The sequence below is a fragment of the Mugil cephalus genome, chromosome 16 (genome assembly GCF_022458985.1).
Source record: "Mugil cephalus isolate CIBA_MC_2020 chromosome 16, CIBA_Mcephalus_1.1, whole genome shotgun sequence".
Classification (NCBI taxonomy): Eukaryota; Metazoa; Chordata; class Actinopteri; order Mugiliformes; family Mugilidae; genus Mugil; species Mugil cephalus.
Window position 1 is genome coordinate 15,901,622 of NC_061785.1, and position 11,478 is coordinate 15,913,099.

Below are 11,478 nucleotides of genomic sequence, written 5' to 3' on the forward strand. Positions count from 1 at the left end.
TTCTGGTGCAATGTGACACAACAGCATAAAATAAAGAGGCATATAAAAAAATCACGTGTTAATAAGTAATGGGAAACAACAGGATATATGACACCCACCTTCTTCCTGATGAAACTTTAGGTCACAGCACAAAGCAGCAGCACACAAGATCAGCCGCTGTTCTATGACTGATAGATGGACACCACTGGGGAAGACGTGTGGTGTGCTGCACTGCCCTTGTTTTCCACAGGCTTGAATTCAGTCATCCCGGGTTAACCATCACTGAAGGAAGGTCCTCTGTGGAGCATGAGGAAAATGCGATGTCAAGGCCTTTTAAGGCCCCCTTGTAATGAAAATGGTTCACGATGTTGCCTCACCGTGCAGGGAATGTCCAGTCCTGAATTCCATTCACATCTCTGGAAAGCCTATCACAGAAAACCCCTCTAAGGCTGAATACAGCCTCTTTGGCCTTCGAGAACCTCTATATGTTTTCCATCTGTATTTGTCTGCACTGCGCCTCTTGAATGAATGAAATTAGCACATCAAAACTGAAATCAAACCTGGAGGGTTCCCGTGCGGGCTTATGGAAATTGGAAATCCAGTCTTCACATTTGGGGGGAATAAAATTGCCTCCAGACAGGAAAATGCAAAAAATAAAAACATCCAGTTCTCTAAGTAACAGCCCCGTACTTGCTGCCTGTAAGTATAGACACTGATCAGTTATTCAAGTGGATGAAACGTTGATAATCTCTGTTGAGAAAAAAAAAAAAAAAACTCCCCCCTCGTCGTACTACACCTCAGCCTTTTCATTCTAATTCACCATCCGCAGTTCCGTTCAAAATGGAACAGGCAACCTAAATGGAGTCTTCATTAGCATTTCATGCATAAACAGCAGCCTTTTGGAAAGACTATTTAGGTGTGTTTCCTGCATAGCCCCTCGTCGGTGTCGAGCCAATCTGGGGAAGCATTAAGGGAAGCAGACCTCTGAATGCCATCCCGGTCCTTTCCCCTTATCAATATGTAATGAGGCCTCAGGAACCAAAGATGGACGACAATTTCCCACCGGTTCAGAGATATGAGGGAGACGCCTACGAAAAAACAATTTATTTATCCGTGTGATCTTATTCTTATTTGTACATGTAATCACTCATGCTCAGAGGTTCCTTTGGGGCTATAAAACAGGCTTAGGGTGTTTTCCCACTGCCACCTCTTGCTTCGCGCAACAATGAAGATTCTAATTAGTGAGAGACCCCCGATATCGGCCTTCTATCTGCTTTCCCCCAAAATGAATAGCTCCGTGGCTTTATCCAATAAATGGGGTGTTGAACCCACTGTCCGTGTCACACTGGGAGGGGCCCTTCTTAAGCAAAGCCGGTTGACCCTGTTTATGCGTGACTCTAATCAGAGGCAGTCCAGAGGGTGCCATGGCGGCAATAAAACACGGACTACTTGTCTCTGCACTTGCCTTTGCCCTCCTCTGTGTGTAACCCACAAACGCTGACGGCAGAGCCTCCCAGAGGGGCACCAAAGAAGAGGTTATAAAGCATCATGAGCCAGGTTAGCCTACAGTGACAGCCGGGGCTTGTTCCTCCTTCTTTCAGCAGGTCCGCATGCTGAGCAGCCCCATCCTCTCATCCGCGGCGCTGAATAGAACCACGGGGCTCTGGCTCCACAGAGATAGCGTTATCTGGGCCGCCACGGGGCTCCGATCGCAGCCGTGTACACACACTCCCAGCGGGCAGCGCACACATCAGCACGAGAGCAGACAAAAGGAGCCCGCCGACCAGCACAAACATTATGGGCACGTAATGTCGCCACACGCACACGCGCGAACAGGGTCGCAAACAAACGGAGACAAATGTGAAAGTTCACACACGTGCACACGCTCAGGTCAGGCGAAGACGGCAACGCTCTCTGACTTTCAGCGATCTCCAGGCCCGACATGTCACATAAGCTGGTATAAATCGACCTTTTGCCGTCAGAGGAAGAGCCTGACGGTCAGCGTAGGTAGGGCGGTCGGTGGTCACACGTCTCGGCCTCGGGATCTGCCCGCGGTCCCCGCTGTTTTGAGGAATCCGAGTTATTCCACCCATTCCCGGAGACCTCCACACATGACCCGTCGCCGCTGGGAGCCGCCAGCCAGAGGGACGGGGATAAGCCGCGGCGCTCCCCTTTTCCCCTGACCGTTTCAATTAAAAAGAGATTTGAGGTGGAAAAGCACATTTTCATACAGGGCATGCAAGTAAAATCCTGGAAAAGATTGGCATGACATGCGGTGGTAAGTTTTGAGGGAATTTTCACACAGCTACCTGAGGTGTCTGTGCATGGGCCAACATTTTGCGTGTGCTACATGCTGCACGGCCTTCAAATAGCAATTACAATAAATGACAGCACCCCTCTCTGCATTCTATGTATATATATATATTTTACATGATAGACACTGAACTGCATGTATATTGGCAAGAGACTTTCTTAAATAGCCTGTGTGCTAAATTGTGCCATGCTTTGTGTATTTAATTTGCGCAATGATAATTTAGAGTTGACAAAAGTGTTGATTAGGCAGTTGTTTGTCCCTTCATTAAACTAGATTGACCCTGAAGCGCACAATCAAAACTTTTAATTAGCTTTAAAGAATGTGAACTTGGACATAATGGCTATACTCTGCCCGGCCTCGAGTTATCTCTTTGAACTATTGAGCCCCCAGTGAACTAAGTCCTCAGTCAGAAACTTCCCAGCCAAGGACAATCATTCTAAACAGCTCTGAAATGCACTTTTAACACTTCAGTGGCCTTTGCCTTTCATTTATAGTACACTTTTTGTTTGCTTGGATAAACCTATTCCATTTGTCAGAAATACCCCATGTTTGCAGAGTATTGATGTCCAAATAACAGCTTTGTCCTCCACAGATGGCCTCAGTTTAAGTTGTTCTGTCCGACTTGCTGCAAACAATACAAACACGATACGTTGTATTTATTGCTCCAGCACTTTCAGTGACACACTGGCAGTTGTTTCATATTTGCATGCCATAAAAAAAGGAAAGCTCAGATGTATGCATAAAAAAAAATGTATTTACAAGTGTGTTATTAGGAGATAGTGAGATAGAAACCTAAGTCTGCATTCATGATGTCAACAACTATAGAAGTCATAACTGAACGTTTTCATATAAATTCAAAGTAAAACTATTTTCCCCCATTACGTAATATCACAGGCACAACTGAATCACACAAATTTCATCTGGCCTGACCAGGTCAGCAAGTCACATGTGTGGTTTATTCCAGAGATCTTCAATGTTTTTCAGGCCAAGGATCCCCAAACTGATTAAGGTATCAAACTTGTCCTAGTGCTATTTATAAATATACATTTTTTTTAATCATTTTTCATTCAATATTAAGCTTATCCCGTATCCCTTTACTAAAATATGTTGGATTCAAATGTATTTAAAGAAATATAAATTTGTAGGGGGAAACTAAATATATACATATATTAGAAAAGCTTAATCAACCAAGGATTTTGCGACCCTGATGCAGTACCTCTGTGGATCCCCTAGGGGTCACGGACCCCCTGTTAAAAACCTATAGTTTATTAAGTCTTGATCCTATAGTGTGAATCCTAGATTCTCTATCTTTGCCACCACTGGTATGGTAATGTGGTAATTGTGGTTTGTGGCAAATATCTTGAAAACTATTGAATGAATTGTCAGGGACAGTCATGTTTTGAGCAGGATCACCTCCAGTACTAACTCTGGTGATTCACTCACCAGTATGATGCCAATGTTTCAGTTTGTCCAGTTCTTTGGTCATAACCCAAATACGCACAAAAAGAATGACGTTCGAAGAACCTTGTCAAATGTTAACGTCTTAAAGTGGGATGGTGGACAAGGTAAACACAATAGCTTACCTGCTAAACCTGTTAAACTGTCATAGCAAGAAGGCTAACGTTAGCATTTAGCTTAAGCCAGGCCTTCCTCCTTAAGACAGGCTTCAAACTGAGTGTGGATTCTTCAGCCTTACCGTTTCTGTGTTATACTGCCTGAGAGTTAAATAAAGCAAATGTTTTGCTTATCAGAAATTGGTAGCATGCTAGCTCACTGAACATATGGGTTTTATCAGCATGCCAAAGTTGCCACAGTGAGAAGCTTGTTAGTATTTAGCTTGTTTTTTCTTGCACTCAAGTCAAACATAAGTGTGAAAACTGATTAATAAGAGTTCAGTTTTTATGAATATTGTCTCAAACAATAGTCACAGTTAAAAACAGGCTTGTCTGACATGGGTTCAAGTGAAAAATCCTCTCTAACAGCTCTGTTGTCTAACACTGTGTAGGTGTTTATGCCATTATGTCCACCTCATGTACGTTTTAAACATTAGGCATGTCCAGGCCTGTCAGGGCTGATTAATGATAAACCATGATAGACCTTTTATCTCTTGATTGCACACACAGAACTCTAACTCAAACAATAGTCTCCACCACAGCAGCACGCTGCACTCCTAGAGCCTAGGTGTTTTGATCTCTGATCATCCAAGTCAAGGATTCATGCATCTGCCACAGTTTTTTTCTTTAATTGACACCATTTATTGCATCGAGGCATGATTGCATTTCCAACATCTTTTTTTTTTCTTTTTTTTTTAATAAAAAAAAGTACAAATGAGAATATTATGGTAAGATTAAAGAGTTCATGTCAACCAACGATAATCAGTATGATACAATAAGAAAGTTGGACCTTTAAGAGTTAAATTTTTGGATCTGCCCCCAACCATGCCTCTCAGAGTTCTGATCAGATTAATGGAAACAAGCAGTACAAAATATTAAAAAAAAAAAAAAAAAAAAGACATACACCGACGTTATCAATCAGAACAAACTAAAATCCATCACCATGTGACAGAAAACAAAACGCCTCTTCATTCTGATCAGACCCTGAAGACCCAGGTTATTATCATCTGAAAAATCATTCTGAAAAATTCACTCGGTGGCTGTTTCAAAAAAAATCCAGAACGAACAAGACTGGCATCACTGGATAAGAGACACTTGAAAACAAAACAAGTTTCAGGGTCTCCATCATCAGGCCAAAATGAGATTTGAAAAACAGCGAATTTTTTTTTTTTTTTTTTTTACTTCCACCTACTCACAGCTGTAAATTATAGATTAAGTAACAGCCTAATGAGAGTGAGTCACAGACAGTGATGTTACTGAACCTGTTCTAAGAATTCTTCAAATCTGATGAAATGACAGAAATGAATCCAGCACAACAAAACGCCACATCCATTATAACCACAGCAGCACCCAGGAGCCTCTTGATTGAATGAGCCACTCTCTGTGACCATCAAAACAGATGCAGCCTGGTCTGAGTTTAGGGGCCGCTGGGATGGAAGGTGTGATTAACCAACACACAAACACCAATGAACTGCATATTCTTTATCCACAAATTTGGCGCAATATTATATATATGTAAAAAAAAAAAAAAAAAAATCCCACTGTGTATATTAGGAAAAAAATGTATATATAAGAAAACAAACTTTTGCCAGTTTGATTTATTGCAGTTCATTCTTCTAAAAGAGGCCAGTAACAATTACAGCATATATGCATCGGTTTCATTATGGTCAGTAAACTTTAATCATTTTAATACCGTAAAAAATAAAACTCCTGAACAAAAGCTGTCCTGCTTTCCTATAACTGCTGCCTATCAAAGTGCATAATGTTTGATTTCGTGACTCAGCTTCTGTCCTCCACCGGCCACCTGCTCCTCTTTTTGCTTTGCAATACATATTGAATGGCAAACCATCTTGCCTAGCTTCATGCTATATACTTTAATGAATATATATATATATATTAAATCGTCTATAGAACAGTGTAGTAGTAAGTGAATGATTTCTAATCTCCTTTAAGTTATTTCGTCTCCATTTTGCTGTGACATAGTCCATCGACATAGACATTTCAGTTGAATGGCTGATTTCACTGCATGTTAGTAAAAAAGTTAATGCTAATGTAGCACAATAGAATCCTGTATGTCTTCTCGGTCTCGTGGCGACAGTGCTAGTTTGTGAAGAGCGCTTTGACGCAGGGAGGTCGGACTGTCCTCGCTTTCCTTCCGTCACAATCCGCAGCAACAGCGTCCTCACGTTTGAGCTCCTGGGAGTCCAACTTGAAGTGATGGACGTGTTTTGTGCGCACAGTCAACTCTTCTTCATGTTTCATCCTTTTTTTAAAAAAAAAGGCCTTTAGCTTTTGCCTTTGATTCTACAGAGTGAGATAAGTCCATATGAAAATTTAATTTGGTACATAAACTTTATTGACTGTAAATGTTTTAATATCGGCGCAGCAGCTGACACCCACGGGAATAAAATGTAAATCTATGCCAGGAAACAATCCACAATTTGGTCGGCAACCAAGTTTTGTAGTCACAACATTGTCTTTAATGAACACATCTATGTTATCTGGCTCTGCGTGGGTGGTTGCGACATAAAAAATAAATTATAGATGCTGTGTGCGTTGCAGGATGATGGGAGGGAATGCAGATGTAGACGTAACTGTCACCACTGTTATCCTCTCAGGTGATACAGGGAACGACCGGCAATCGGAGTTGTCCAGATAAGTCAGTGCTGCTCGGGGGGTTCTGAGGTCACAGATAGCTCTCCACTCGTTCCCACTGCTGCATCTCGGTGAAAAAGGCGTCGCACAGGCCGAAGCCTTGGTCCAGAGTGAGAGGGATGGCCTGCGCCTCCTCTTTAATCTCCTCCCATGGCTGAAGCATCGCCGCTTCCAGCTGCTCTGGGAAGAGCGTAGAGGGCTCCTCGAAGTGCTGCAGGTGCGGGTGACTCTGGAGCAGCTGATCTTGATCCAGGTGCTGCTGTGGGTGCTGTGGGTGCTGGTGGGCCACATGGAGCTCCCCCATGTTGACTGCGCACTCCACGGATGCGGCGCTCAGGTCCATGTAGCCGTAGGACTGATGGTGGCTGATGTGCTGGCTTTGACCCATGACGTCCCCTCCTCCTCCTCCACACCACCTCGCCACCCCAGCCGAGTGCTGCCTCCCCTGCATGGTGACCTCCATCTCACAGCCAAGGGAGCTCAGCGCCGTGTTGATGTCCAAATCCTCAAACGTGCTGCAGTTCCCGCCGAGGACGTCGTCGAACACGGACGCCAAGTCAAAGTCCCCCCTGAGGATGTCCACCCTGTTGGCCTCTGTGGCCAAGAGAGGAGACTCCGTGGCTCTCGTTGGCTTGCTGTGCTTGGAGGAAAGGTGCTTCCGTTTGCCTCCCTGGTAGGGGCAGCCATTTTGGGTGCCGTGATAGCCCGGGACCGCTTTGCTCTGCCTGTGCGTGCCGCCGCTGTTGCTGTAGTGGTTAGCCGACATCCTCCTGCGTTTGAAGATGCCATTGACAAACATGTCAGCGTACTGGGGATCGATCTGCCAGAAGCCTCCCTTGCCTGGTTCGTCCTTCTGCCTGGGGACCTTCTTGAAACACTTGTTGAGGGACAGGTTGTGACGAATCGAGTTCTGTGACAAAGACAAAAGAGAAAAAAAAGGATTAAAAAAAAAAGCTTCAACATGGACCCATTTGTCTTGAGTGCATTTGAGCCAGTCATGCAAAAAAAAAAAAAAAAGAAAAAGAAAAAAAGAATGTCACTTTGAAAGGGAGGCAGGAGGGGTATTGTTGTTGTTTGTTGAGAGCAAATGTACCTAATGAGGCTTTCGAATAACAGGCAGCTCTGTGCATTTCAAACATGATCAGCTGTGCTTAGCTGCCATCTCTCTCAGGAGCCCTCATTAACACACACCTACACACACACACACATTAAGAGTGCTTTCTCCACCCCATCTCCATTCCCCTCAGACAAAAACCCTGTATGAGCACTCTCCAGGAGGATGGAAATTTCTGATACTCTTGGATTAAAAAACACTTGTCATGGAAATCATCAAAGGCGGTAATGAGACACTAATCCTAGCAAGAGAGAAAGGGCCTTTAGAGGTTTTCAAATGCTCCAATATTTTATTGAACATCTGTGATGTCTGTTTGCACACACTGATAAAAGAAAGACCTTGGCTCATGTCCTGCGTTTCAAAGATGATGGCGTGTGATGGGGACACAGGGCTCACCTCACCATTTACCGGACTCATACATAATAGAAGGGGGGTAATCTGGTCTCGGTTACCTGCCAGCTGGGCTCCGCGTGTCTGTAGTAGCAGAAATTCTCCGTTATCCAGTTGTAGATGGTGGACAGAGTCACCTTTGGCTGCTTGCTGGCTTGCATGGCCATGCAGATGAGAGACGCATAGGAGTAAGGCGGCTTGACCTTTGAGTTGGTTTTGTAGTCAACCTCCACCGGAGGGCACGCCTGGATTGGGATCTGCGGGTAACCGGACGTGGGGTGCGAGCAACTGGTGAACCGGGGGGCCGCGGTGGAGTCGCTGCCGGAGGTGACCGGGCTCCCGAGGTACAGGGGCATCCCGGTGGCGGCGGTGTCCGCGGCCGGGGGGCTGGACGGGGAGTCGGTGCCGGCGCTGGGGAAGCCGAGGCGTTTGAGGAAGAGGTGCTGCTGGGAGGACGGGCACTCCGGCCCGGCGCCGTTGGGTCGCTCCGGGTCCGCGCTGAGTATGGAGAAATTCTGGAGCCAGTGGAGGCTGGTGAGGCTGTCGTCGAGGGGCACGGAGTCAGACCCCGTGACCTGATCCTCCGGGTACACCGCAAGCCATTTCTCCTTAAACTTGTTGGCAATGTCGGGGCTCGTTAACACGGGCATCCTGTCTCTGCGTGCGTAAAGGTTGAAGACTGCCAAAGGGTCTTTAAACTGTCATTTAAAGTTCAGCGTTCCCTACGGGTGAAAGAAAAAAGTAGAAAAACAAAACAAAAGCGCGGTTAAGTAAATGAGCGTAAACCACCTCTGACACCCAGGTGTAAAATAAATCACCAACAGCCACGGAACATCTTTGGTCAACACGTCCAGAACGATCAATATATCGACACGGCAGAATGCTAAATGGTGCGTAATCTCCCTACCTCCGATGCAGCCTGGCTGGAGGAGATGCTCTGTGTGCACCTGTTGCAGTCCGTCCCCTGCCTCTCCTCTCCAAGGGCTCAGCGGCGCATCCAGTCTCTGCGCAACAAGTGCATAGGGGGGAGGGCGAGGAGCATCCGGCAGCAGTTCACACGAAGGAGGCAGAAAAGAAAGCGGCGTTTAGGACAGATCCATCACGACTCAGGCGGACCGGGCTGTTGCTGCTTATCCATCCACAGGCTCAGATCCTATGTAGGAGGTCAAAACGTGAGATATTGCTCAGGGGTTGTAAAATAAGTCGCTCATAAAGCCCGAGGGACTGCCCACCATCCCTTTAAACGCCTGGGGAGATTTCTGATTGGCTGGTTTTATATATATATCTTCTCCAGGTCCCCCCCCCCCATCTCTCTCTCTCTCTCTCTCTCTCGCTCCCTCTCTCTCTCACACACACACTAGCTCATAAAGACTGATAAGGACACGGAGTGGTGCAATAAGAACAGCCAGTTTCTCCCGTCTTTTGTCTTGAAATGTGACCTCGGCGGCGCGCGTCGCGGCACCCCCGCTGGCGCTGAAAAAGACGCGCCACGGGTCCCGCTCGTAGTTTCCACCTGCAGGGAAAAACAGCCCACTTTAACTGATAAGCCTGTATTTAACATTCCTATTTACCAAAGGCGACCGAGATCTGTTACCAAACGTGAAAAGGCGAATGCTAACTGAAACTTATTCTTAATCACGCTCTGCGCACCACCTGTAATTGAATGCTTTCTTTGCGGGGGAGGGCATTCTGCCCATTGTCTATCCAACCCGTATCAGGGCTGGCATTTAGGTCAGAGAGTAAAGTATAGAACTGTAGATATGTTTAAAAATGATTTGCTCATCTGTTGCATGCAGTGCATTGCTGTTATTCTTATTCGAGATTTAATGTAATGGTGGGCCAGTTAAAGGAAACACCACTAATTAAGAAATTCAAACAAATCGTATATAAACACTTGTCATGCTAAACAGTAACAGGAACTTGTTCCTATTACTGTTTCTCTTGCTTTCAGTGGGAAAAAGGCTGAACTTCTGACAACTATAAGGTCAGTTAACACTATCGCATGTTCATCATTTTAGAATCTGTCATCACCCAGGTGAATCCTGGAGAACTGCCAGGCTCGAGCAGGACCACAATCAGCTCACGTGTTTAAGAGCCACACAAGAGTGAGTTGCGTGCACGTTGTTCAATAACATCATACACCAGACGATATTGTTTGAGTTTGCAGAGAAGCGCTGGGAACTCCCGGGAAACATTGCCACCTAGTGGGTGACAAGTGCAGCGCAGCTACATCAACAGGGCACTCATTTCAAATGCAGTATGGAGTCATTGAAGGTAAAACACGCAGAAAAAAAGCACAGTTCATTTTTTGTTGGGAAAAATCTAAGCAGGCCACATCATTCTTGTGAAAACTTTTAATTCGTCTACGTTGGGCACCACCCATCAGGGAACATGTAGAAAATGGTTTTACAAAATCTTATGAACTGTGATTAGCAGGCACGCTGTGGTTGTGTGTGGATAAGTTTGCTCTATTTTGTTGCTGAAGAAGGAGTGCAGCGTGCACGCTCACTGTAGCTGTAATTTCACTGAAAGAACTTTCCCCATGAGCTAGGAACGTTCAGAGGTCCTTGCTGCATTTTAACCACAGGGATGGGGTCTGATTCAATTTCCTGGGTAATTATTTTCACCCCGTTATTAAGTCCCTGCACAGGACTTTTCAAATGTACAGGAAATTTTCAGCCGGGCCTTGCAGTGTTAAAGATGTCTGATTGCTCAGCTTCTTGCGGCGTTTTATCTCACAGTCCACCTCTGCAATTGCTCATAAAACCTGCCTTGTTACCTTAAGTCTTTGCTTTGTTGTCGGTGAATATACAGGCTGATGTAAAGTTGCATACAAAAATATCATGTGAAAACAGCTATGCCTTTTCATATTCAGCTGATGAGTATGTCTAATCTTCACAGTCGTTTTTACACAAACAATCTACAGTTGTATGTGACTTCCTTAAAAAGTGAATGAGAGTAAAGGTTCAAGGTATTTTGTAAATGTGGCTTATTTCATTCTACACGGACCCTGACTCATGACTTGAAAACCATTATGGTATTCTTTTTTTTTTTTACCATGAGAGTCTCTTTACAGAATCTGTGGTCCACATGCACTAATGATGTCTCTGTGTCCTACATGCTAAGGTTTATTAAATACAGAATGTGGAACTAGCCATCTCTCTTCCTCCCCACACAGCTTTGGTCATCACTAGACTGCATAGGTTAAGGTCTGGCTTTCCCTCTGAGGCACAGAGGATGAATGAGCGGCCACGACACCTCAAGAACCTGGACACTTGTCAGGCCAGCTGCCGCGTCCCGTCAAGGAGGCATGGTTTTTTAAAACGTTTCAAGGTTTATTTAGTTTCTTGACAAAGGGCTTGATGGTGAGACAGGCAAATGTTTGTGCAGCTGTTCTTATTGTTGGCGGCCTT

At 45.2% G+C, this 11,478-nt stretch overlaps 1 protein-coding gene across 2 annotated transcripts; it reads right to left on the reverse strand.

The window, feature by feature from the left end:
* Positions 1-4,520: 4,520 nt before the first annotated feature.
* Positions 4,521-9,268, reverse strand: foxj1b (forkhead box J1b). 2 transcript variants are annotated; one of them, XM_047609274.1, is made up of 3 exons: positions 8,973-9,268; positions 8,128-8,787; positions 4,521-7,471 (listed from the first exon to the last, which is right to left on the reverse strand). In XM_047609274.1, exons 2-3 carry the CDS (start codon positions 8,713-8,715, stop codon positions 6,593-6,595), a joined length of 1,467 nt encoding a protein of 488 aa, XP_047465230.1. In that variant the 5' UTR covers positions 8,716-8,787; positions 8,973-9,268; the 3' UTR covers positions 4,521-6,592. The 2 variants fall into 2 exon arrangements, with proteins under 2 accessions (XP_047465230.1, XP_047465232.1); XM_047609276.1 differs by lacking the exon at positions 8,973-9,268 and having other exon boundaries at positions 8,128-8,954.
* Positions 9,269-11,478: the final 2,210 nt, after the last annotated feature.

What these genes read in the sequence shown, in the direction of transcription:
- foxj1b (XM_047609274.1), bottom strand. Translation starts at nt 8,715, where the DNA reads ATGCCCGTGTTAACGAGCCCCGACATTGCCAACAAGTTTAAGGAGAAA. An exon ending in ACGCGGAGCCCAGCTGGCAG is followed by an intron (nt 7,472 to 8,127) that starts GTAACCGAGACC and finishes TCTTTGTCACAG; the next exon opens with AACTCGATTCGTCACAACCT.